This window comes from Budorcas taxicolor, chromosome 17 (assembly GCF_023091745.1).
Source record: "Budorcas taxicolor isolate Tak-1 chromosome 17, Takin1.1, whole genome shotgun sequence".
Lineage (NCBI taxonomy): Eukaryota > Metazoa > Chordata > Mammalia > Artiodactyla > Bovidae > Budorcas > Budorcas taxicolor.
The window spans coordinates 57,673,052-57,700,172 of record NC_068926.1 but is presented as its reverse complement, the minus strand read 5'-3'; the positions used below and the strand labels follow the sequence as shown (position 1 = coordinate 57,700,172).

Below are 27,121 nucleotides of genomic sequence, written 5' to 3'. Positions count from 1 at the left end.
TGAGTAAACAGCTCCAGTGTTTCATCTCTATACTCCATATTGGAGTGGTAAGATTAGTCCCTGGGATATGCCAGCACCAAGGCTGAAAGCAGGAGAGGAAGAAGGTGAATGGGGAGGCCAGAGGCAGCAGAGTTTCTGCAGAAGGAAGGGCTACAAGGCCAGCAGAGCCAGAGAAACAGTGGCTTATTAACAAGACTGAATAATAATCCACTGGGCTGGAGTGCGGCACCTCCAATTTTGAGAAACTGTCACAGGCAGCTCTTGTTGCTCAGAAAGAGATCAGATTCCAGTGACTGAGATGCTATGACAGTCCTCAATGGTCTACAAACACTTCCAAACAAGTCTGCTGAGAATCCTTGATCTGTGCCTCAAATCCCAGTGGGCTGTGCTAATAACTGCCTTGGAGGGACTGGCCTCAGCTGGGGAAATGCTGAAGATGGTTGCGACCCCTTCCTTGCCTTTGAAGGTACTTGATCTGTTCCCTGCTCTGCGCTCCTCTGGGTCTTTTGAATGCCTAGAAGAAAAGGAATCTGCTTTTGAAGAGGACTCAGAGACAAACCTTTTGATTAAAGGCAAGAGCAACTTCTCAGCCACAAGATTCTCTGTTTCAGTCAAAGAGAGAAGATGATAAGAGGGCTCAGGAGAGGGGTCCCTGCATCTTATCTGTCAGTTACATCCTAAGGATGGTCACTTCCCCAGAGACCAAAAGGCTTGAACCCCAAGAAAGGGAGACTGAATGCAGGTCCCCTCAACTTTAAACTTGGGTCACTGCTGCCTGCCAATTGAAGCAGAAAGTTCTCTTAGCCAATGAAGTATTTACGTATACTAGCTTTGACAACAGCAGAACTAAGTTCAAATCCCTGCTCCACCACCACGAAAGTATCAGTCTTATCTGGTAGTGGGGAAAAGTCGAAGTGCTTAGAGGTTTCCCTTGTAGCTCAGTTGGTAAAGAATCTGCCTGCAATGCAGGAGATCCAGGTTCAATCCTTGGGTCAGAAAGACATCCTGGAGAAGCAAATGCAACCCACTTCGGTATGCTTGCCTGGAGAATCCCATGGACAGAGGAGCCTGGCAGGCTACAGTCCATGGGGTCGCAAGTGTCAGACACGACTGAGTGACTAAGCCACCACTGAAGGGCTTAGAACACTACCATGCGTGTGCTCAATGCTTCCTGAACTACTGTTACTACTACAAAGGTTCAAATTATCCCACATTGCTCTAGTCATGGTCACGTTATGAAGAATTTTCAGTTCTGGTATTTCATGTGCTCCTCTTAAGACACCCAAGGAATTACGTTATTCCCAGTTTACAGATGAGAACACTGAGGCTCAAAGGGGTGACATAAATTTGTCCAAGGTCAAACAGTCAGCAAGTAATCAGGTTAGAACAATCACCCAGGACTCCGAACTCTATATCTGATATACTTTCTGTTGCAGCATAGGACAGGAGTGCTATTTTTGCCACTTCCATTGGTGCAGGGCTAGTAGTAATAAGAACTGCAGCAACAACAAATGCTAACACTTAAATGGCACTTGGTGTGTGCCAGGTTCTGATCTTAGTGCCCTATATATATGAGCTCACTTAGTTCCCACAATAATACCAAGAGGTGAAAGCTGTCATTATCTCCAGTATCTCCTTGATGCTGAAATCAAGGCTCAGAAAGGCGAAATCTTATCAGTACAAAAGAAAACCTTGCACTGGCAAAGCTGCACCAGATCCAGACAACTGGTCAACCAGACACTTCCCTACGGGATGCTTTGGTGACCATCAGCTTGGTGTTTTCTGAGAATCCACAAGGGCAATCGCTGGAAGACCCACAGAAGCTTGACTCTGACAAGCAAGAACTTTCTTAATCAGTTTAAAATTTCTACATGGGGGTCAACTCCCATAAATCTGACTCCATGCCCAAGACTGAGAGGAGTGGCTAGACTGTGATGGTGAGCTATATAAAACTTAGCTGGAGGGCCTTGGGGGAACAGCCAAAAACAATACTGCTGTTTGTTACATACGAAAGTTGTTAAGAGAGAAAATCCTAAGAGTTCTCATCACAGGGGAAAAATATATATTTTTTCTATTTCATTAATCTTGTATCTATGTGACATGATGGATGTTCACTAAACTTGTGGTAACCATCTCATGACATACATAATTAAAATCATTGCACAGTGCACCTCAGACTTACACAGTGCTGCATGTCCATTATATCTCAACAAAACTGGGAGGAAAAAATAAATAATCAAAAAAATATTCAAACAAAGAGGTAATTCAGTCTAAGATGGCACAGGACAGCCTGGTGTACTTAAGGCTCAGACTCTGGGGTCAGAAAGATCAAGTGAGACCTTGACTCAGCTTCACACAAACCATTTCATCTCTCTATGCCCCAGGTTCCCCATCTATAAAACGGGGACAACAATCACTGTCCATAAAGTTCTTAGCACAGAGCCTAGCATGTCGTAGATGTTCAATAAACGTTTCCCTTAATAAATATTCAGAGTGCCTTTTCACAGCAAAGCTCTCTTTCATGTTTACAATGGTTCGACCAAGCCAACAACTTTCCTTATTTTTAAAAGGATGGTAGTGGCTGAGTAGGCTTTGAGAACAATACTGTGCAATCTCTCCCTGGAGTAGAGATTCATTTCTGGTCTCAGGGACCCCACACAGCCATCAGATGAATTTCAACTCTTTCCTTTGGGAACTGTTTTTGGGGGATGGGTCTTCCACCTGTGTTTCAGGCCCCTCTGACAGCTGTCACTAACATCTCTGAAATGGTCCCACCATCCTTCTGGTTTGGAAGGTGAAGCCCTCCATTATGATCTGAAGCCTAGCCCTAACCTGGAATGCACATGGTAGGCACCCAGGATCACGGGGGGGGGGGGGGGGGTGTCAAAGGTCACTGGGCAGGTGAATAGGAAATTAAAGTAGGTCTAAAATCACAACCCAACAAATTTCAAGGCTGCAATAAGTCTGAGGGCCACTTTTCCAGTTGTATCTTGCCTGTCATTTCAACACAGCTGATCACTCCTCCTTTGTAAAAAAAAAAAAAAATACTGTCTTCTCCAGATTTCCATGATAACATACTCTCCTGGATTTCCTCTGACTCTCTGGCCACTACTCAGCAGTCTTTACAGTAACCCTCTGTTTTCTTCTCACTTTGATCTTTTCCCCCCAGGGCTGCTGGTCCTCAAAGTGGAGTTCCCACACCTGCAGCATCGGCATCACCTGGGAACATGTGAATTCCAGGAAAAATGAAATTTCTTAGGCCCCCATTCAAGAGCAACTGTATCCAAAGCTGAGGGTAGAGCCCACCACCTGTGTCTGCTCGAGCCCTCCAGGACATTCTAATATGCAATCAAGTTTGAGAAGCACGGCCTGGGGCCAGCTCCCCAAATCCATAGCTCTTAATTCCTCACAGTACAGACAGCTCCCAGTTTTATATCTCTAGGCAAATAAATGGGGAAGAAGTAGAAACATTGACAGATTTTATTTTCGTGGGCTTCAAAATCACTGCAGCCATGAAATTAAAAGATGTTTGCTCCTTGGAAGAAAAGCTATGACAAACCCAGACAGTGTATTAAAAAGCAGAGACATCACTTTGGCCAACAAAGATTCATACTCTAAGCTATGGTTTTTCCAGTAGTCGTGTATGGATGTGAGAGTTGGATCATAAAGATGGTTGAGGGCCAAAGAATTGATGCTTTCAAATTGTGGTGTTGGAAAAGATTCTTGAGAGTCCCTTGGACTGCAAGGAGATCGAACCAGTCAAGCCTAAAGGAGATCAACCCTGAACATTCATTGGAAGGACTAATGCTGAAGCTCCAATAATTTGGCCACCTGATGCAAAGAGTTGACTCACTGAAAAAGACCCTGATGCTGGGAAAGATTGAGGGCAAGAGGAGAAGGGGGCGGTAGCGGATGAGATGGTTAGATAGTATCACCGACTCAATGGGCATGAATTTGAGCAAACTCAAGATGTTATTTAATGGAGGACAGAGAAGTCTGGCATGCTGCAGTCTGTGGGGTCACAGAGTCAGATACAACTTAGCGACTGAACAACAGCAACAAGGTTACAACTCATCTCTGAACAACGATTTATCTAAATGCCTACTTAAAGACATCTCCTCCTGAAAAATTCAGCAGCCCCTCAAACTCAACCCAACTCTTGATTTTGCTCCCTGAACCTGATGAGGTTCTGCAAACCTCTTTCTCTGTGTGTGTCGCCAGTACCCAAGCAGCCTGGACTCCCCTCCTCCGCCCTCCCTACCCCATCATCATTTCCAGTCCTTCCTACCTCTTTCCTTCCAGTGATACTGGAAGGCCAAACACAAACGGAACGACACAGCCCTTGGGCAGAGGGGGTCTCTGGGTGCTTGGACATCCAGAGAATAGAAACAGTAAACACAAAATAAGAGGCTTCCCCCAATGGCTCAAGTGGTAAGGAATCTGCCTGCAGTGCAGGGGACACAGGAGACTCAGGTTTGATCCCTGGGTCAGGAAGATCCCTTGGAGGAGGAAATGGCACTCCATTCAGTATTCTTTCCTGGAAAATCCCATTGATAGAGAAGCCTGGTGGGCTATAGTCCATGGGGTCACAAGGAATCAAGACACGACTGAGCACACACATACACATGCAAACACTAAATATAGTTTCTCTTTAAAGCAAACCTCTCCTTGGATTTCTGAAGCTCACCAAGGAATCAGCGAGTGCCCACGGTGTGCCCGGTACCCTGCTCAGGTATCCAGGGACACCAATGGTCAGTCTCTGCTCTCCTGTTCTCCCCTTCTCCCAGAACAAACTCTCTTTTCACTTTTGAAGATATATGCTTCCAATGCATATAGTAATATACCTATTGATCTTCCTCTAGCCAGTCATTATCAAGATTTATTTATCCCCCCAGTTCCCCATTGATTGAGGAAAGCAGTATTCCCAGTGGTCAATGAATTCTGATATACTCCACGACAAAGAGTCAATAGCTATTTATTATTTGATTTATGGGCTTAATTATCTTAAACATGATCAGGCAGGGACAGAGCAGAAGCTGAGCAGTGCCCAAGCAATTGTAGCCAGGTTGGGAAGCCATCAGACCTAACCCCAAGGCCGGCAAGCTCCCAGAAGTGGTTAAAACCCACTGATCTGACGTTTCCCACCCTCTGCCCACTGGGGCCACCTTGGAGTCTGCCATCTGGGGAGGAAGGAGAAGGGACAAATACCAAGGCCAACTCTGCATGCCAGGCAAGGCTTGGTGGCTTGGACAATGAATCTGACTAGGACGTGGGTCAGCTTTTGCTTTTCTTGGGGCAGAGGACCCAGTAGCGCAGGGTTCTAAGAGGTCCATGGTGCATGGAGAAAGGGGGATGGACTTAGGTGTGTCTGGGAAGGGAAAGAGGAGAAGAAGATGGTTTACTATGAACTTTGGTCTGAACCAGACAATCTTGGGTTTGAACCCTGCTACTTCCTAAGCTTTATAACCTTAGGCCTCCTGCTTCCTCTCTCCATTCCCTTGTCTAAAATGGAAGGGTTGCATGGTGCTTACTTCAGAGGGTTGTTAGCATGATTCGGAAGACAGGAAAACCAGAATGCGTACCCAGGTCGATTGGATGCGGGGCACCAGCTTTTAACGACAATTTCACCTCCCTCGCCTCATGAAGCTGCCTCCGCCCCCAGGACTCCTGAATTTCTGTTTAACCACTGCCTGCCAGCCGGGCAGAAGAAACCTTTCCTCTGGTTTCTGGAATACATGGTAAGGAGCTGATGTTGCCCACATTTGCCTTCAAAAATGGGAGTGCAGTGGCTATTTTTAACTCGGGTAAATAGAGAAAGCTGTTGAAGACGCCTTCGTTTCCACAGGGCTGCCAGCTCACAGTTGTTTTCCCCTTAGGGAGTCAAGCCAAGGATCTTTCAGGACCGAGGGCTTTAAAACCTGCACTGGTTCCCACTGACGTCGGATGAGGATCAGCACCGACTATCTACACCCTTCTCAAAGCAGAGAAGCACATCAACAATCCTGTAACAAGCTCTCCTAAGAAAAGGGATTGCCCTAAAGTGGTCTTTCTAAATTGCAAACCCGACGTTGTCACTCCTTTGGGTACAACTCTGGGGAGGATTCCTGCTGACTTTAGGAGAAGAGTTCTGTGTCCTTAGCTTGGCTCTTGAAGTCCTTTAAGAGCATCTCCAACTCTTATCTCTTGTTATTCCCCATGTGGATCCTATATTCCAGCTTGTGACTCCAGCTGTGTCCTAGCCCCACCCCTACCCCCTGGTCTTGCTGCCTCCTACCTCCTGCCCTCTGCACATGCCGGTCCCTCTGCTAGGAATGCCAATACCTTCTTGTACATCCGGCCAATGGGTTGAATAAGGGGGCCACTCTGGGGCCCCAGTCAGCCCCCTAGGATCCTATGGCAGCCATTAGGACACCATTAGAGAATCACCCAGTTACCTGTCTACTAGAAAGCACCACGGATGGAGAGGCCATGCCCACTTCTTTTCATTCCCAGCATCAGGGCCAGGACCTTATACATGATGAGTGTTCCAAGCAAACACCCCCAAGCCATTCAGCTTCCTTACTGTATTTTTATCACCAACATCACCTTATTGGCATCTTTCCTCTTGCCATCAGCACGAATTCTCCCACATCCTCAAGCCACCCCCTGACTAGTTTGCATTATATTTTACTTATGTCCCACTCATTCCTCAGTGAGTCTAAGTAAATAGTACCATTCATTGTTTGCTGCTACACTTGCTGAGAGAAGCAGGCTATGATAACATGAGTGAATGTATTTTTGGAAACTGTTATTCATTCATTCAACAAGTATTTAAGGAGGACTTAATAGTTTAGGGGCTGGGGATACATGGGTGAGTCAAATAGCTGAGGCTCTGTGTTCCTGGGGTTTATATTCTAAGGTTGGGGAGGGAATGTAGGGAAAAGAGGCAAGAAGCAAATGAATTGAGGAACAAAATATTATCTTACGGTGAGAAGTGCCCTATAGAAAATAAAACACAGTGATGACATAGGATGTGAGTTCAAATCCTGGGTCAGGGAAATACCCTGGAGGAAGGCATGGAAGCCCATTCCATTATTCTTGCCTGGAGAATCCCATGGACAGAGGGGCCTAGTGGGATACACTCCATAGGGTTGCAAAGAGTTGGACATGACTGAAGCGACAGAGCATGCACACATGACAACATAGGAGGGACCAGCGGTGGGGAGGCCGGGTGGCAGGAGGTGCTTTGGATGGGCTTCCTGACTCCAAGACCCCTGGATGCTCCTACTGCCCTGCCCAGGGTCATCCAGGGGAGAGGAGGGTGATCTCAGCTTCCACTGAAGCCCACGGCTTCTATCACCACTTCTACGTGGATGACTCACATGCAGTTATTTCCAGCTCCAACCTTTCATCTGAGCTTTAGACCAGCATATTCAAGCCCTGACTTGACATCTCCTCCTGGGCAGCTTGAAGCATACAGAGGTTAAGCCACGTGGCCAAGGCTCAAGCCTGGAGCAGAGCTGGGTCACAAGCCCAAGCATCAAGCTGCAGTCATTGCCTTGTATAATTTGATGTTATAATAAACACAAAACATCTTTTTGTAGCACTAAGGCTTTGGCACCTAAAAATACACTACTTCTCCTAATTGTTGCTATCATTTTCATTGTTGTCATTGCTGTTAGAATGTTGTCATTACTATAGCAACCAGGAGATACCAGGTATTGAGCACCTCTAGTTACCAGAGGCATTACGCTACAGCCTTTTCATACAAGATCTCCAATTCTTATCCCTCCCTAGAAAAAGAGATCAATGTCAGCCCCATTTTACAGATGAGGAAACTGAGGCAAACAGGAGTGATGACATTGGCAATAATAGACTCAAACCCAAAACAGGTATTGTTCATGCAAAAATCATTCAGTGAAAACAGCTAGCCATGAACAGGGTTGGTGGAGAAGTCTATTTTAAATGAAGAAGGACTTGTTGTTTAGATGCCGGGAGAAATATCAATAACCTCAGATGTGCAGATGACATCAGCCTAATGACAAAAAGCAGATGTGCAGATGTCATCATCCTAAAGAGCCTCTTGATGAAGGTGAAAGAGGAGAGTGGAAAAGTTGGCTTAAAACTCAACATTCAAAAAACTAAGATCATGACATCTGGTCCCATCACTACATGGCAAATAGATGGGGAAAAAATGAAAACAGTGACAGATTTTATTTTCTTGAGCTCCAAAATCTCTGTGGATGGTGACTGCATACATGAAATTAAAAAACGCTTCCTCCTTGGAAGGAAAGCTATGACAAACCTTAGACAGCATATTAAAAAGCAGAGACATCACTTTGCCAACAAAGGTGAGTATAGTCAAAACTATGGTTTTTCCAGTAGCCATGTATGGATGTGAGAGTTGGACCATAAAGAAGGCTGAGCACCGAAGAATTGATGCTTTTGAACTGTGATACTGGAGAAGACTCTTGAGAGTCCCTTGGACCACAAGGAGATCAAACCAGTCATTCCTAAAGGATATCAACATTGAATACTCATTGGAAGGATTGATGCTGAAGCTGAAACTCTAATACTTTGGCCACCTGATGCAAAGAGCCAACTCACTGGAAAAGACCCTTATGCTGGGAAAGATTGAAGGCAGGAGGAGAAGGGGGCAACAGAGGATGAGATGGTTGGATGGCATCACTGATTCAATGGACACGAGTTTGAGCAAACTCCAGGAGATGGTGAAGGACAGGGAAGCCTGGCATGCTGCAGTTTAGGGGGCTGCAAAGAGTCACAACTGAGTGACTGAACAACAACAACAAAATGCTAAGTTGTATCTAACTCTTTGCAACCTCATGGACAGTAGCCTGTCAGGCTCCTCTGCCCATAGGATATCCCAGACAGGAATATTGGAGTGGGTCACCATTTCTTTCTCCATATCTTACCGATCCTACCCATAAATGTGTGTTTTTCACAGTTGCTGGTTCTTCATTGAAACCCAAGTTGTTTTCTCTCCAGGGATATAGTTTAGCTATTTCTCAGCCTCCCTTGCAGTCAGGTGTGGCCCAGGGGCTGGGCCAGTCCCTGATATATGAGTGAAATGGTAGCATTATTATGTGACCCATATGACCTTGCATGCTTTTCCTCTTTCCCCCACTGAAAGCAGAGGACTCTGAGCCCTGGGAAAAGCTCCAAAAGATGGGATTGAGCATGAACCCCTCCACACATGGAGAACAGCCACCTGCCATCCAGAAACACATACCTTGGACTGTTACATAAACAAGAAGTACATTTCTCTTGTATTAAGCCACTTAATGTTTTAACGCTTATTTGTTACAGCAGCTACTTGTTACTCTGACGAATACAAACGGTGAGTTGGCATATATACTCAGAAAACTGCCTAGAATGATACATAGCAAAATGCCTCTGGATGGAGACACTCTGGGTGAATTTCACTTTCTTCTTTTTGCTGTAACAACAAATGAGTTATCACTTGTGTAATAAGACACAGAAGGCAAGTGAAGATGGTGTCACAGGCCAGTGCAGAATCTTTCAGATTTGAGGAAAGCAGTGGCGTACCTTTTCACCCACGCAAGTCCTCTGCTGGTCACATGGTCATTTACCAACAGGCATGTACAGTGTAAGTGGGACGATGCTAATAATGATGATGTTGATGATGATGGTGCACTTTTATAGGCTTCCTTCACAAAGGTCCTGGGGTGTCTTACACTCCAGCACAATTAAAGACAGCCACAGACAAAAAAATCTTTTCAGCTGTGCTTTATATAAAGAGAAAGCAATTCAGCTTTATGAACATAAAAAGAAGTCAATTCCACTAGATGAGGGGGGGGACGGAATCTTCATGTGCTCAGGTTTCCCCCCACGCCAACTCTTGTATGATATATTTAGGACAATCAAAGTGGCCTGAAGACAGAAAAAAAAATCAGAAAGCCCATACGTAGAGTTACAAAAAAGACCTCATTCAGGCACTACGTTACCATCTTAGCAGAAGGCAGGGTCCTCCGTGTGTCAAAGATAGCAGCCTGGAGTTATTATGTTTGAAAGCGTGAAAAACAGGAACTGATTCGGAGCTGGAAATAAATAACCTATTAAATAACTCCTGATATTTACCAGACTTATAAAAAGCTGTGCAAATGAGGCCCCGTGGGATTTCATTCCTGTCTCATCCTTGGGAGATGAGGAGAGGCTGTGGATGTCCTGTGCGTGCCGGCAGAACAGTCAGGATGACGTGACTGCAGAATTGCACTTGGACTCCAGGCGCCCAGCAAGGGGGCTGACGCCAGGCACTGAATGAGAGATAAAATCTACTCAAGAGCTGTGGAGAAATGTTCTCCTTCCTTCCCTCTCTTTGCTGGGGCGCACAGCCCGAGCCCCTCTTTTGAGACCAGATGTTTATTTAAGGTAATGCCCCTAACATGTCACTCTCCCCTACTTCCATCCCTGTGAGAGCATCGCGGTGAAGTTCACTGTGTTCCGAAAGGCAGAGGAGCAATTCAGCATCTTTCCCAAAGCTCTGGAAACACCACGCTGTCAGCCAGGACACCCCAGAGTCCCATTTTCTCTATCTGTGTCCCTTAGAGCTGGGCTTGGTCGATGGCATTGTTGCTCTCAACCAAAGGAGTTCTGACGCAGTTGATTCAAGCAGGTGAGAGTCAAAGGAGGCAGCAGCCTGGCCTTCAGGAAACTTCCAGAGGGGTGGGACAGCTCCTGCTTAAAATTCTCCCCCTGCATTAGGATAGACTCCAAGGCTTCTCCTGCACTTCTGAGGCCCTGTAGCTCCTTCCCCCAGGCCCCCATCACTCGCTCTTGCTTCCTTGTAGTCCTCAGACATGCCCATTTCATTCCCATCTTGAAACCCAGTCCCCCACTAAAACCAGGTTCCCCTGCCAAGTTTAGAATTTCCTCTTCTCGTCCTGCACCTGTTCCTTCTCAAGACTGAAGAGTATCAAAGAAGAGAGGGGACCGTAGCTGATAAGAACCCATGGGGCCTTCTGGGGATAGAAACCCCGTCCTCCATGGCCTTTCCTTGCCTCTTATTTATAGGAAAATTTTGGCCTCCCAGGCCTTCCCTGGGAGGAAAATTTTAATTAGAAAAGTGAGAAAATGCAGGGACAAGAGAAAACAGCCAAGAAAGACAAAATAATAATAGTTCAACCATTAAGCAAAGTCGAGGACCTTTCTTTAGTTCCTCTTCAATGCAGGAGACCCAGGTTCAATCCCTGGGTCAGGAAGATCCCCTGGAGACGGGAATGGCTACCCACTCCTGTATTCTTACCTGGAGAATCCCATGGACAGAGGAGCCCAGCCGGCTACAGTCCATGGGGTCTCAAAGTGTCGGACAGGACAGAGCAACTAACACTTTCACTTTCAAGGGCTGTAGATAATATTCTGAGCTATATCCTCTGACCTGTTTTGCAGATACTGAAACCCCTAGGTGGAAGAAGTTAACTACACATTGTCCAAAATCATGCAGATTCCAGACCCACTGGAACCAGAAGGTTGATAATGTTGACTCCCAATTACCTCAACTACCAACCCATCAGGAGAATGTCTATATATTCAGATGTACATCTGTTCAGTTCCAGGTTCTGCCAGATATCTGTTCTATGATCTGGACAAGGGGTCCCTTAGCTTCTCTGACCTCAGTTTTCTCATCTGTAAAATGGGCATCACCCTTATGGCAGAAAGTGAAGAACTAAAGAGCCTCTGGCTGAAAGTGAAAAAGAAGAGTGAAAAAGTTGGCTTAAAGCTCAACATTCAGAAAACTAAGATCATGGCATTCGGTCCCATCACTTCATGGCAAATAGATGGGGAAACAATGGAAACAGTGGCAGACTATTTTGGGGGGCTCCAAAATCACACAGATGGTGACTACAGCCATGAAATTAAAAGATGCTTACTCCTTGGAAGAAAAGTTATGACCAACCTAGACAACATATTAAAAAGCAGAAACATTATTTTGCCAACAAAGGTCCGTCTAGTCAAGGCTGTCGTTTTCCCAGTAGTCACGTATGGATGTGAGAGTTGGACTCTAAAGAAAGCTGAGCGCCCAAGAATTGATGGTTTTGAACTGTGGTATTAGAGAAGACTCTTGAGAGTCCCCTGGACAACAAGGAGATCCAATCAGTCCATCCTAAAGGAAATCAGTCCTGAATATTCATTGAAAGGACTGATCCTGAAGTTGAAACTACAATACTTTGGCCACCTGATATGAAGAGCTGACTCACTGGAAGATTCTGATGCTGGGAAAGATTAAAGGTGGGAGGAGAAGGGGACGACAGGATGAGATGGTTGGATGGCATTACTGACTCAATGATCATGAGTTTAAGTAAACTCCAGGAGTTGGTGATGGACAGGGAGGCCTGGTGTGCTGCAATCCATGGGGTTGCAGAGAGTCGGACATGACTGAGCGACTGAACGGAACTGAAAATGTTCAGTACCAGGAGACTGTCCCTGTGCCTTGCTGAAGGCTGGTGGAATCTGTTTCTTCTGGAGGATTCTGCACTTATTAACGTTAAATTATTAACGTTCCTCAGTCAGGGAAATGTTTTTAACAATGAGGATCAGCTATGCTGCCTCCTTTAGCTGTAAGAAAAGGCAAGAAGAGCCTCTCCCTGGCTCACAGCTCTCCAAGTCCTCCTGTCCTGGCTGATGCAGAATGTAAGGAGGACACTGGGACATTGTGATAAACCTTCATGGAAGGAATGGGGCAGCTTCTTCCTCCCTAGGCTCACACTTGGCAGCTTCCCCTCCGCTGGTGCAGACCCTCATTCACTGTTAATACAGCAGGCACGACAGGGTGGTCTTTATAACACAGTGCTTCCTGGTCTGGCCAGGGGCAGTGGGATGGGCGGTGGGAGTGGATGCTGGCACCCAGCGAAGCCACCAGCTCTTTGATCGTGTTGGGAAGTTAGGGCAGATAAACTGACATTTCTTTGAACTGTTGTTGCCTTGGCAGCCATCAAAATACTCCCTGCTTTAAAAACACTCCGCAACATCCTTCATGTTAGAAATTTCCCAGTTTTTTGCCCCCAAACACACCGGATACTGTCCCTGCCTGCTGCACTGAGCATAAAACTCAGACCTCTCAAGTTTTCAGGTCCTACGACAGAGGGTCTCCTGGCAGCTGAAAGAATCACCTGGGGAGGCTTTGTACTGAGGGCCGAGCCCCATCCAGGCTATTTAGAGATTCTATGGGAACTACAGAGTCCTTAACTGGGGCGACTTTGCCCCCAGGCGGTATTGGCAATCTAAAGACATTTGGGTTATCACAACTAGGGAGTTGGTACTCCTGGTGCCTAGTGGGCAGGGGGCAGGGAGTGCCTAGAATGCACAGGACATCCTCCATAAATGAATTGTCCAGCCCTAAAGGTCACAGGGCTGAGGATGAGAAGGTCACAGTGCCAGTGCTGAGGATGAGAGACTGGGGTAGGTGTCGGTATTGTTTTAAACCCTGGCCCCCAAACCAGCTAGAGAGCCCCTCCCCTCCCCAGTCTGGCTCCTGCCAGCTTCTTTACCCTCATTGTCTACCCTCTTGCCCTCACCCACCAGGCTCTGCCACCACAGTCTGCCTTCTGGTCATTTAAGCACCCTCTGCTCATTCCTACTCCTGGGCCTTCACATTTGCTGTTCCCTCTGTGGGGTGTGCCTTGCCTCCATGTCTGCATTGCTGGCTCCTAAAATCAGGGTCCCTGCCCAAATACCACTGCTTCAGAGAGGCTGCCTGGACACCACCCCAGCCCAACACACACACTCCTGAAACTACCCTGACCCCCAAGTCCCTGTGCAGCACATCTCTCCAGTTTGTTTCCTTCAACAGACTGGGGCCTACTCCAATGATCTCTATTGCTTCAGCATTTACTGCTGTCTTTCCAAATAAAATAATAGCCCTCTATGAACCTGGTCCGTGCCTGTCTTGCTCACTACCGCCCCCTAACATCCAGCAAAATGCCTGATGCTTAATAAGAGTTTACTAAATACCTGTTGTTTGGATGGATAGATGGATGGTTGCCTGAACAAGACTGGAGAAGGATGGGATTTTCAAGCTGGCAGGGGATGAGGTGTACTGATGATGGAGACCTGTGCTCCTGTCCTGGCTCCTTCTTGCCTCTCCTGGTCTCAGTTTCCACGTCTGTGACATGGCCAGGGTGGGCTCAGTGGCATCAGGCTGCCCTAGGGAAGCCCTTCCAGAGACATCAGCTTCAGGGATTTGTTTTGTTTCCATGGCATCAAGCTAAGGCAGGTTGGCCCAGACTCCTGTCACCAGATAGGTAACACATTACCTCCCCTCTGAGGTCCGAGCCCTTTGTAATTCTGTCCTGTCTGTCTTCCTTGGAAATTTCCGTTTCCACTTCCCTCTGCATTAGCTGGATGCATCTGACACCTATGCTGTGCACTTAATATTCCCTGGTGATACTCTTTAGGGCAGGATCCCAAGTGTTTGTTGGAATTAGAATGGGAGCTTGGTTGAAAAAGGCTTCACCTACAAATAGACTTGATCCACCAGACTGAGGACAATTCAATAGACTGGAAAACGGCCCCCAGAGATATCCAGCTCCTAATTGCTGGACACTGTGACTGTCAGTTTATACGGCAAAAGGAAGTTTGCAGGTGCCATTAAGTCAAACATCTTGAAATGGGAGATTATCTTGGATTACCTGGGTAGCTCCTACACGTAACCACAAGAGTTCTCATTAGAGAGATGTGACCTGCGACAGTGGAAGTAAGATGCCACGTTGCTGGCTTTGAAGATGGAGGATGGGGCCACAAGCCAAGGGATGCAAGGAAGGCAGCTCTAAAAGTTGGGAGCTCTAAAAGCTCCAAAGCCTCCAGAAAACAAAGCAGCCCTACTTTGGTTGTAGCAAGACCCACTCCAAACTTCTGACCTCCACACCTGTAAGAGAATGAATGCATGGTGCTTTAAGCCATCAAGCTTGTGGCCATTTGTCATGATGGTCCTAGGAAATGAATAGAGGTGGGACCCAGGAATCTGCATTTTAACAACCTTCCTCCCTTTGGTGGCTCTGATGCAGGAGGCCCTGGTGGACTGCATTTCGGGAAGCATGGTTCCAGGGCTGTTCCAGACTGCTTCTGAAGCAGCCCAGGCTCAGCGAACCAAAGAAGGACCCTGCAATGAACATCTGCTTCTATCTGTTCATTTTACAGATGGGGAAACTGAGATCTAAGAGACACTGCAGCAAGGGAGAAGCACAAGAGATGCTTTCGTTCAACTCTATCTTTATTAGCTTTCAAATTCCATCTGGGGCTTAAAAAAAATGAGTGATTGTGCAGACGGTCTATAGCCTTGCAATAATCCTATAATGACCCAATTGTGAAATGATTTAGCAATCTTGCTGCTAATTGCATTTGTGGCTCTAGCAACTGGGTAACTAGTTGGTTATTACTCACTCCCCAAGAGCCACCCACACCGCATTACAAGGAAGCTAATCTTAGAAATATGTGTTAACTTCAATGATAATTACTAAGTAATTGGCTAGAACATGCCATTGTGAATATATCCAGAATATGCCAGGTGATTATCTGGTTTTATGTTCCCCGTAAAATAAATCCAGGGTCCAGAAGCTGTTCCAGTTGGTTGGCTTACATCCAACCATCAACCTCTGCCAGCCAATTACACGAATGTGAGTGATTAATCAAATTACTCAAATATTTGGTTTCAAACTGAATGTTCAGATAAGAAACCTGGTGGCCAACAAGTGGACGGTGTTGAACAGGAATGAGGAGGGCACCCGGCCCCTCCCTCAGATAAACATATAATGACACAATAATATGGAATAAATGCCACTTCTTTGGGGCTCATCTGGCTTCTTCAAACAAAATACCAAAACACTTCAGAGACCAATTATATGTCCCAAAGCTGCGGAGTCTTTATCGTGGTGCCAGGAAAAGGCTGTGCTATTTGTGAAATCTGCAAGCAGTTATGGTGCTTGGGGAGGGGGACTCAGGATTCTGTATATAATAGAAAAGGGGCCGCCAACGCAGCTGGCTTGCAGGGGGAGTGACACATTTTCATAATAGCCACTCTTTTTTTTCAAGGAAGGCTGCTAACTGCATCCATCCATTTCCAATTAGCCTGCCCTTGGGGAAGAGGGGAGGAGATGTGGGTAAGCGGGTTCCACCATTACCCCTGGAAAAAGTCAGAGGCCAGGTGGTCCTTAGAGGGTCAAGGCACAGGGGAAGAGATGATGGATTTTGAATTTCTAATCTGGGGATTAGAAAAAGAGGGGTTTAGTAGGCCAGAAGGTGAGGAGCTGATCAGAGAGAAGGAATTAGGATGGCAGACTGGTGGGAACAGGGACAGAAACCAGTGGTGGCGGGGAAGACCATCTTCTAATCAGACTTGTGTACCCCAAGTAAAGGGCTGCAGACAGCCTGCTGATATAGATGATACATACCAGAAGGAGAAAGAAAAGGGAGCTAAGGGGCTTGCTGGCAGTGGTAGGTGGGAAAAACCACCACACACTGGCCTTCTCCTGGCATGAACATTCTTGCAACAATGGCATTCCCAGTCCTCCCAGCCAGAGGTAGAGTCTGTTCTCCACACCTTGGATAGAGGTTGGCCATGTGACTTACTTTGGCCACTGGACATCAGCCAGTGCAACACAGACAGAGATGACAATGCCTCTGTCCATCAGGGCTTGACCTCTTGCTGCCTTGCTGTACTTGGAACTCTGAGACCACCATGGAAAGGAGCCCAAGCTGGCCTGTTGGGGGGTGAGAGGCCACGTGTAGAAGAACTGAGGCACCCCAGCTGACAATCTGTCAACCATCAGACACGTGTCCAACCATCAGACATGTGAGTGAGGGCATTCGAGACTGACCAGCCCTCAATCTGACCTGCCAGCGGACCACAGACACATCCAAGACCCCAGCCACTGAGCCTGGCTTAGCCCAGAAGAACTGTGTGCAGACTACCAAGAAACTGCGAAGTTTGGGGATGTTTGTTAATCGGAAAAGCTTACTATTCCACTCCTCTACTCAGAGCAGCTCAGTCCCTGAATATGATCTGAGCTGATTATCTGATAGCCACTTCTGGTCCTGTGTAGAAGTTCAGTTCATTTCAGTTCAGTCACTCAGTCACATCCAACTCTTTGTGACTCCATGAATCACAGCACGCCAGGCCTCCCTGTCCATCACCATCTCCCAGAGTTCACTCAAACTCATATCCATCAAGTTGGTGATGCCATCCAGCCAACTCATCCTCTGTCGTCCCCTTCTCCTGCTGCCCCCAATACCTCCCAGCATCAGGGTCTTTCCCAAAGAGTCAACTCTTCGCATGAGGTGCCCAAAGTATTGGAGTTTCAGCTTTAGCATCAGTCCTTCCAATGAACACCCAGGACTGATCTCCTTTAGAATGGACTGGTTGGATCTCCTTGCAGTCCAAGGGACTCTCAAGAGTCTTCTCCAACACCACAGTTCAAAAGCATCAATTCTTCAGCGCTCAGCTTTCTTCACAGTCCAACTCTCACATCCATACATGACCACAGGAAAAACCATAGCCTTGACTAGACGGACCTTTGTTGGCAAAGTAATATCTCTGCTTTTGAATATACTATCTAGGTTGGTCATAAATTTCCTTCCAAGGAGTAAGTGTCTTTTAATTTCATGGCTGCAGTCACCATCTGCAGTGATTTTGGAGCCCCCCCAAAATAAAGTCTGACACTGTTTTCACTGTTTCCCCATCTATTTCCCATGAAGTGATGGGACCAGATGCCATGATCTTCGTTTTCTGAATGTTGAGCTTTAAGCCAACTTTTTCACTCTCCTCTTTCATTTTCATCAAGAGGCTTTTTAGTTCCTCTTCACTTTCTGCCATAAGGGTGGTGTCATCTGCATATCTGAGGTAATTGATATTTCTCCCGGCAATCTGGATTCCAGCTTGTGCTTCTTCCAGCCCAGCGTTTCTTGTGATGTACTCTGCATAGAAGTTAAATAAGCAGGGTGACAATATACAGCCTTGATGTACTCCTTTTCCTATTTGGAACCAGTCTGCTGTTTCATGTCCAGTTCTAACTGTTGCTTCCTGGCCTGCATATAGGTTTCTCAAGAGGCAGGTCAGGTGGTCTCGTATTCCCATCTCTTTCAGAATTTTCCACAGTTTATTGTGATCCACACGGTCAAAGGCTTTGGTGTAGTCAAGAAAGCAGAAATAGATGTTTTTTTGGAACTCTCTTGTTTTTCCATGATCCAGCGGATGTTGGCAATTTGATCTCTGGTTCCTCTGCCTTTTCTAAAACCAGCTTGAACATCTGGAAGTTCATGGTTCACATACTGCTTAAGCCTGGCTTGGAGAATTTTGAGCATTACTTCTCTAGCGTGTGAGATGAGTGCAATTGTGTGGTAGTTTGAACATTCTTTGGCATTGCCTTTCTTTGGGATTGGAATGAAAATTGACTTTTTTCAGTCCTGCGGCCACTGCTGAGTTTTCCAAATTTGCTGGCACATTGAATGTAGCACTTTCACAGCATCATTTTCAGGATTTGAAATAGCTCCACTGGAATTCCATCACCTCCACTAGCTTTATTCGTAGTGATGCTTTCTAAGGCCCACTTGACTTCACATTCCAGGATGTCTGGCTCTAGGTGAGTGATCACACCATTATGGTTATCTGGGTCATGAATATCTTTTTTGTACAGTTCTTCTGTGTATTCTTGCCACCTCTTCTTAATATCTTCTGCTTCTGTTAGGTCCATACCATTTCTGTCCTTTATCGAGCCCATCTTTGCATGAAATGTTCCCTTGGTATCTCTAATTTCCTTGAAGAGATCTCTAGTCTTTCCCATTCTGTTGTTTTCCTCTATTTCTTTGCATTGATCGCTGAGGAAGGCTTTCTTATCTCTCCTTGTTATTCTTTGGAATTCTGCATTCAGATGCTTATATCTTTCCTTTTCTCCTTTGCTTTTCACTTCTCTTCTTTTCACAGCTATTTGTAAGGCCTCCTCAGACAGCCATTTTGCTTTTTTGCATTTATTTACATGGGGATTGTCTTGATCCCCGTCTCCTGTACAATGTCACGAACCTCTGTCCATAGTTCATCAGGCACTCCGTCTATCAGATCTAGCCCCTTAAATCTATTTCTCACTTCCACTGTATCATCATAAGGGATTTGATTTAGGTCATACCTGAATGTGTACAAGTGAGAGCTGCCAATTTCTACCTTGGTTTGAAGAAGGGTTGAAGGGCCATCCTTAGATCTCTAATCCTTTGCAAGCACTTACCGTTTGACACACAAGTTCCAGTCAACCCACCAGCTGCATAATCAATGGTGACAGATGATAACACAGCTTCTACCCATCACCCAGGTCTTACAAACGGACTCAAAGAGGGTTTGTATGGATCACAAGGGAATAGGTCAAAGACATACCAGATCTTCCCTGAGCTCACAGCTCCCACCATAGCACTTGCCAAGATGCAAGGCTTGTGTACTTGGGATCTTCTGCTTGTATTGAGATTAAGAATGAGAAGATTCCTAATGGACCCTTGGCATCACAGGCCACACCAAGAACACTGATGCTGTGGCTAGTCCTAAGTGATAGGAGAGCAAAGGCCTCAGCTTAAAAACACATCAAAAGATTGTTCCACAACTGCTCAACTGAATCTACAGTTATTTTTTTCCAATGCCTACATCGCTGCGTGAGGTTAGAGACAGCAAGTCCAAAAAAGTTCCCAACATCTGATATGTTCCTAATGTCACTTCTCTGTTAACCACCCCTTTTGTATAGCTATAGACCATGGATCCTGAATATTTAAAACAATGGTGGAGCCCTACAAATGTGCTCTGCTGTTTTAATGAAAGCCAGAATAAGTCATCAGAATGTTGATCCGGGTTCAACAAACTAGGGTCTGCAGGTCAAACCCAGCCCATCGCCTGGTTGTGTTAATAAAGTTTTATTGGCACACAGCCACAGACATCCACTTATAGTTTATCTGAGGTTGTTTTCACACTACAGTAGCAGAGATGAGCTGTTGCTGCAGAAACCTTATGCCTGCAAGGCCAAAAACACTATCAGGTCCTTACAGGAAAAGTTTGCTGACACCCGAGTTAGTCTAATCCATTCAATTACATTTGGAGAAAGTGAGCCTCAAAGATGCTTTTTCACAAATGTGGAGCACAAGGGGGTTCAATACCAGCTTTTCTGACTTCCCACGGGGAGCTGTCTCCAGAGCACTTCTCAACCAGAGTTATAGCACAAATAGCATTTTCTGGAATCTCAAAGCTTCAAACCATAGATGTTGTGATTGGTAAAGCCAGACTCTCTATTCACCAGAATGTTGAATCTACCAGAACCCCCGCTGCTCAACACTGCCGGAAGCAGAGCTTTGGGAATGACTATGGTGGTGGGGAACCCGGGCGGGACTGACCTGGTGATGATGGCCAGGTGGGGCGGGCTCATGCAGGCGCCCATGAACAGCACCACGTTCTCATGCCGCGTCTGCCTGTAGGCCATCACCTCCCGCTTGAAGGCCTTGAGCTGCTCCTCGTTGTCCCTCTCGATGTCAATCAGACGGATGGCCACCTCACCATGCCAGCGGCCGTGGTACACCTGCCCGAAGCGGCCCTTCCCAATGAGCTCGCCAATTTCCAGCTGCTCGAAGGGGATGTCCCACTCCTGGAGGAAGATGCTAGTCTGGCTGGCCTTGCGTGGGAAGCTCCGGGCCGAGAGGAGGGACAGGTTCATCTCCTCAAAGTCGTCCTCCGACTCCTCGGCCTCGTCGTGGCCCTCCTCATTCTACGGCCAGAGTGGGAGAGGGGTCAGTTCCCGTCAGCATCCCGCCTGCCCGCCAGGTCCCCGCTGTGTGTTGTCCGCTGGTGCACATGTGTCTCTTTCTATTTGCCCAGGTACCTCCTGTCTATCATTGTGCTGAAGTGAAGATGCTGAAAGGGAGATCATGAAACTGAAGCTCAGAGACAGGAAATGCTGGGGGGCAGGGACCACCTATCCTGGTTTCCCAGGACTTCGCCCATTTGGGGACTGACAGTCTCACACTTGGGAAACCGGCAGACAGGGATGGTTGGTCCCTGTGGGAAGTGCCTAGCTCTGGTCAGGCCACCAGGCAGAGCAAGGGTTAAGAATCAGGTCTCTCGACTCCTAATATTCGATGCCCTCCTACTAGACCATGATGTTCTGACTTGTCTGGTTATTTATGTGGGAGTAAGAAAGACAACAGGCTGAAATACAGACACCCTATACACCTTCATATAACATGTGACAATCCTCAACAGGGAGGGCCTTCACTCCCTTGGAGGAATTTGAATTCATGAGGCAGAAACCAGGAGATGTCAGAGGTACTCGGGATAGGCTGGAGGCCCAGGGTTCCTGTGCAGCTGGGAGAGCAAGAGATACAAGAGTGAGAGGTTGACAGAGTGGGCTTAACAGTCAGACCAGAGGAGCTGGAATCTGGCCGCTGTGTGACCTTGGGCAAGGTGCTTCACTTCTCTGGGCCTTCCTTGACTCATCATAAAGTGGGGCTAATGACATCTGCCCCTGGGGGTGGTGCGAGGTTTTCCATGAGGCAAAGATCTGTTGAGTTCTTTGCACAGACCTGACTGCCTGTATGAAACAACTGCCGGGATGGCTGAAAAAAAAATACAGACTCCTGGGCCCCAGCCAGATTTTCTGAATCAGAAAATCAGCAGGCCAGAGCCAGGACTCTGCATTTTCACTGCACGCCCACATGACTCAGGCACACTTAGACGTGACCACTGCAACAGTTAGAAACTCCAGGCCTAGGGATCTGCCTTCCCAGCGTGGTGTCCAGGGGCACCTAAGGCTAGGGGGCCTGGTCCCTTGGCTTGTTCAGCTGGAATGGGCAAGCAGCAGTAGCCTGAGCCCAGTGGGGGTGGTGGTGGGGTGAGGAGGTGGTGGTGATTTTCAGGGGCTTGGAGCCTGACAAGACAGCCGGAGGAGACCCCTTGGCTGGGTGCAGTCTCTCTAAACCCCAAACCTGAGCAAGCTACTCCCAAAGGCATGCTCAGGAGAAATGACATGGGAAATACGGCTTCTTTCAGAGTCACTTTCCAGCTACTGTGATCGTTCCAGAAAAGGACATGATCTGCTCTGGGCACCCTGACTCCATTCCCTTCAGTTCAGGACAGAACAGCAGAGCTGAGGAGCCAGGGCTCTGGTTCTCGCCCCAAAGACTTTGTTTAGTCCCCTAGGGGTTCTGGCAGGTGGGAAGAGGCCCCAGAACATTCTTAACACCCTACTAAGCCAGAGACCCTGAGGCCCTCATCCCCTCCTCTCACATAGTCTTCAGAAAGTAGTGGGGCACGTCCCTCTTGGTACTCACTGGCCCTGAGCTGAATTTTCAACTAAGAATGCAGATCACTTGCCAACTTCCGCAAAACTAGCTTTTCCGTGATGCACACCATGTTAACGGCCCATTAGGCTTGGCGCCAGGAGGGGCCCCTCACTCATTAGTTGTCCTGGAGTTAGAACATCCATCAAGCAGGGCACTGTACCCCCAGTCCACCTCAAGCCCTCTGCATCATCAAAGACATCAATCGCCTTTGCCAAGTGGGCAGCCCCCAGAAAAAGTTGCTTTATTTGCTTCATCGCTCTCCAGTTCTCACCTCCGAGGTTGGCTCCACTTCAATTTGAAGTAATGGATTTCCTTCCAAGCTTTAAGGAAAGAAAAATAAATGTGACCCTTGGGTGAAACGATGGGTGCATGCGTTGACTTGATCCATGTATGAAACACCTTAAAATGTGAAGCTCTCCATTAAGCCTTTTTCTCCAATTTCCCTTCACTGCTTGTGTCTAAAATAATCCTTAACCTTGCCACCAAGGAGAGGTGCACAAGGACACTGTTTTAAATGAACTTTCTGGTCTGCTCAGGGCTCATTTTTCTTTGTTGGTTTCCCCTAATCTAGCAATTTCTGTATAAATTGGCCTTATAAATTCCTTATAAAATGCCATGGATGGCAGGATCCCCAGAGCTCTAGGTGTTCCCTTAGGAAAGGATTAATCAGATCTCTACAGTTCTGAATCTTTTGGAAGGATTCTTTGGCTGTTTTTGCTCATTCATTCATTCACCCATTTGATTAGAATTAAGAGTCAGGAACAGTGCCAGACCCTTAGAAGGATACAGCATTGAGACTGACATGGCTTCCTGACCTTGAGGAATATTTATAGTACTAGTGCAGAAAGGCTATGAGTAACACGGGTCAAAAGTTAGGTATGAACTGAATAAATGGATGGTGATGGAAATGCCCGAGACAGAGGATCACTGGATGAATTTGAAAGTTCACAATGTTTTGAGTTGGACCTTGCCAGTCACATTCAGTGGAGATGTGTGGGTGAGAACGAAGAGGAGACAGATTGTATTGGACTGAAAGACACAGGTGTGTGTGCGAGTATGTGCATGTGTGTGGGTATCCCATGCATTGTTGAGCTGCCGAGCTGCAATTGTGTTCTGAGTATGGGAACAAACAGGGTATGGGAGCTGGGGGCACACACACCGTGAGTGCTAAGTGTCCACTGAGGGCTGTGTGGGCACCATGGGATGTGCTCTGTGAGGGGGTTGTTCTGTGTGCGTGTGAGCTGGGTGCACATGCAGGGGATTTGTGGGCATGCTGGAGCACAGGATACATGAGGGAGATGCAAGGAACAGTGTGTGTTAAAGAATTTGGTGGGGGGCGGGTTTCAAGGTAGAGGATATTTCCAGAGTGAACTGGAACTGGTGGGAGAAAAGGATCACAATGGCCACCATGGCCCCTTCCTATTTCCCCAGTGGAAGCTTAGCCAATTCCCCCACCCCATCTCCTTATTTGAGGGGGGCTCCCCTATCTTGACCCTCAGACCTCACCAGGAAGCTGCCACCCCTGCAGACAGAGTCAGTCCACTTGCTGGAGAGACTCCTGGTGAGAGGGAGTCTGAAAGACTGTAAGAGCTAGAAGAAGAAGAAAGAAGTAGCATTTGCCATCCTATTAACCAATAATTTATAGTACAGCTTCGAAAGGCAGAAACCACACGCTGGAAATCTGATGCCCCGGGGGAGATGGAACAATGCAGCTGGAGTCCCTCCCCACACCCAACAGAATGGGCTGCCCCCATCAGCTTGCATCAAGGCGCGATTACAGCAGCCAGGGCTATTAAATGGTTTCCCTGCTGCAGAGTCAGTTCCCATCACTCCACGCACATTTAAGCAGATCGTGGGCACTTATCGACTCTGTTTTTCACTGGCACTCCCTGACTCTCAGTTAATAACCTGGAGTTCATCTTGCACAAATTGTGGAATTAGTTTATGTGCTGCAGAGAAATGATCTAGAGCTAGATGTCAGCACGACATCCCCCGGCAAACTGCTGCTCCTTTGATCTCAGAGATGTACCATTTGGGTCTTTAACAAAGTGGGTAACGTGGGTCAGAAAGGATGGAGCAGCTGCGGGAGCTGGAAGAAAAACCAGGTAGGCAAAAATGTGAGTTTGGAAAGATGTCAAACCAAAGTTGGGTCCTTAGCATGCCCTAGAGTTGGGTCACAACCACAGAAGTTATGGAAGGTGATTTCACTTTGGCTGCACGAGCAATAGAGTGCCTAGAAAGAGGGCCTGTATCCTAAGGATGCTAAAGACATCACACACAAAGATGTTCATTGCAGAACTGTTTATAACAGTGAAATATGGGAAGATGTAAGATCTAGCAGCAGAGAAACGGTTAAGGAAATCATTCCACTTCAATATGGTATTTTAAAATCCATGTGTATGAGGAGTCTGGAATAGTATGAAAAATATGATGTTAAAGCATTAAAGGATAAACAGAGCAGGATGGAAATTGCACACAGTTTAGATCACAAGTATGTAAAATATGAATACAGCATACTTCTAAGAGTGGTGCAATTATAAATTATTCTTTTTCTTTTTTTATAGAATAGTTTAAATTTCACAAAATAAGCTCGTTTTATTTTTGTAATGTTAGAAACCAGGGATCGGCAAACTTGCTGGGCCAGATAGTAAATATTTTAGAGCCTGCTGGCCACACAGTGGTCTCTGTTGGAACGACTGATTTCTGCTGTTATAGTCTGAGTGCTGCCATAGACAGCATGTTGTGAATAAATGGGCATGGCTGTGTTCCAATAAAAATTTATTTACAAAAATATGCGTCTGTCCCATTGGCTGTAAGTTACTGATCTCCAGCATAAACCTAAATTTTCCTTTTTAAACAGGGGATAATGATGTAGAATAACTGCCCTTCCATTAAGGTTTAGCTATTGCCTGGGGGAAGTTGTCTTTCTGATCACAGGAGGGTCTGGGGGTCTGAAGGAAATGGTCTGGCCCCTGGAAGTCACACTTGATTGGCAAGACCAGAGACACACGGCAGAAGTGACTTACGGAGACTAGCACTGTCCCTCTCGGCCTGGGCTGTCACATTCTCCCCTCTCTCTGCCCAAGTTATTCCCTTGTCTCTATGGCCCCCTCAGGCTTCCCCCACTGCCCCCCGACCCTGCCTCCTACCCCATCAGTTCCAGGAAGAGGAAGAAAGAAGACAGGGATCCTGAGCAAACTGGAAGGCCAGGGCAGGGGGAGAGGTCTCTGTCCCACTTACATTGGATTTGAGGTCACTGGATGCAGGATGACCTGGGGCGCCCGCGTCAGCGTCTCCGGCACTGGCACCACATCTGAGAGCCAAAGATTGGACAGTCAGAAACCAGACAAGGGGTCCACGGGCTCCCCCTAAAGCCTGATTCCTGGGAGATGCCGGCGGCGGGAAACTTCTCGACAGATCAGGAGTCCCTGGCTGCCCAATCCCTTCTCTTCTTTCCCTGGCCACTTGAATTTACCTGCTGAGATGCATGAGTAGTCAAGATGACATCCTGAACAAAAGTCCCCATCGGCACCTATGGGGCTGCTGGAGCCCCCAAGCCTCCCTCTGGCCTGAAGCACCACTGAAGCATCATCTCTGGGTCCTCCTCACTCCTAAGTCCCCTTTGGGATAATGAGGCCTCTTGGTTTCATGTGTCCCATGCCCAATTCCAGCCTCTTTGACCATCTCTCCTCCACCAAGGGGTTCTGGACCCTTCCCCACCCTTTCCCATCCTTGCACTGCAGACCACCCACTCAGGCCTTTCCATTTGTGCTTTGGGACCTCGTTGGTGCCACTGAATCCTTGGACTACCCATCCTTTTTACCCTCCGCCTCCACAGCCAGTCACTAGCCTGTGTGGTCTGGGTGGTTCCACCTGATCCTCTTTGGGCTCGTCCACCCCAGCAACATTCACCTCTGTCCCCTCACAGCAGCTGCCACGTCTCAGTGGGCTTGCTTGGAAGAAACCGAGCTCACAGGAAACTCACCTGGGAAGATGAACTGCTGCCTGTATTTGTAGTAGTGGGACGCTTGCAAAAGAAAGAAAATACCACAGTGAGTGCTGCCCCGGAGCTGGCCCTTCAGGTAACAAATGGGGCTCCTGTAGCCACCCTGCGGTCCTCTGCCCACCCCTGACAGTTTCCACACTTCTGCAGACACCCCGAATTCTAAGGGACTGAGAACATGTGTAAAGAATCCAGAAATACTCAAGCCAAACCTCCCATTGAAACTCCCTAAAGACAGAGCACCCCACCTTGGAGAGCCATCCTGAGCACAATCTCATCTTTGTTAAACCCATAAAGACACAGACGTAGAGAGAGAAAGCCTCTAATCTATAATCTAACATCAGGGAATTAATTTTCTCCCTTCTGGCAGAGTGATTATAGTGGTTTAAGAAAACCCTTTATGACCACAATAATGTATCACCTCACAGTTTGGATGCCTATTATCAAAACAGACAAGAAATGACAAATATTGGTAAAGATGTAAAGAAAAGGAAACCCTTGTGCACCCTTGGTGGGAATGTAAATTGGTGCAGCTCCTGTGGAAGATAGTAGGCAGCTCCTAAAAAAGTAAAAATGAGAACTACCAGATGGTCCAGCAATTGCACTTCTGGGTATATATCTGAAGGAAAAGAAATCAGCATCCAAAGTTACGGAAAGAACCTAAGTGCCCGTCGATAGACACATGGATAAGGAAAATACATATACAATTGAATACTATTCAGCCATGATGAAGAATGAAATCTTGCCATTGCTGTTTGTGACAGAAGGGATGGACCTCGAGGATACCATGCTAAGCAAAATAAGTCA

The 27,121-nt window shown here is 47.0% G+C and overlaps 1 protein-coding gene across 1 annotated transcript in view; it reads right to left on the bottom strand.

Annotated features, from left to right (window-relative positions):
* The window catches only part of KSR2 (kinase suppressor of ras 2), a 439,551-nt gene that overhangs the window by 39,457 nt on the left and 372,973 nt on the right, over window positions 1-27,121 (bottom strand). The window contains exons 12-15 of the mRNA XM_052655174.1: window positions 26,297-26,338; window positions 25,552-25,624; window positions 22,583-22,631; window positions 20,371-20,738 (exon numbers count right to left, since the gene is read on the bottom strand). Coding sequence (XP_052511134.1) covers window positions 20,371-20,738; window positions 22,583-22,631; window positions 25,552-25,624; window positions 26,297-26,338 — 532 coding nt within the window. The remainder of the gene's footprint in view (window positions 1-20,370; window positions 20,739-22,582; window positions 22,632-25,551; window positions 25,625-26,296; window positions 26,339-27,121) is intronic.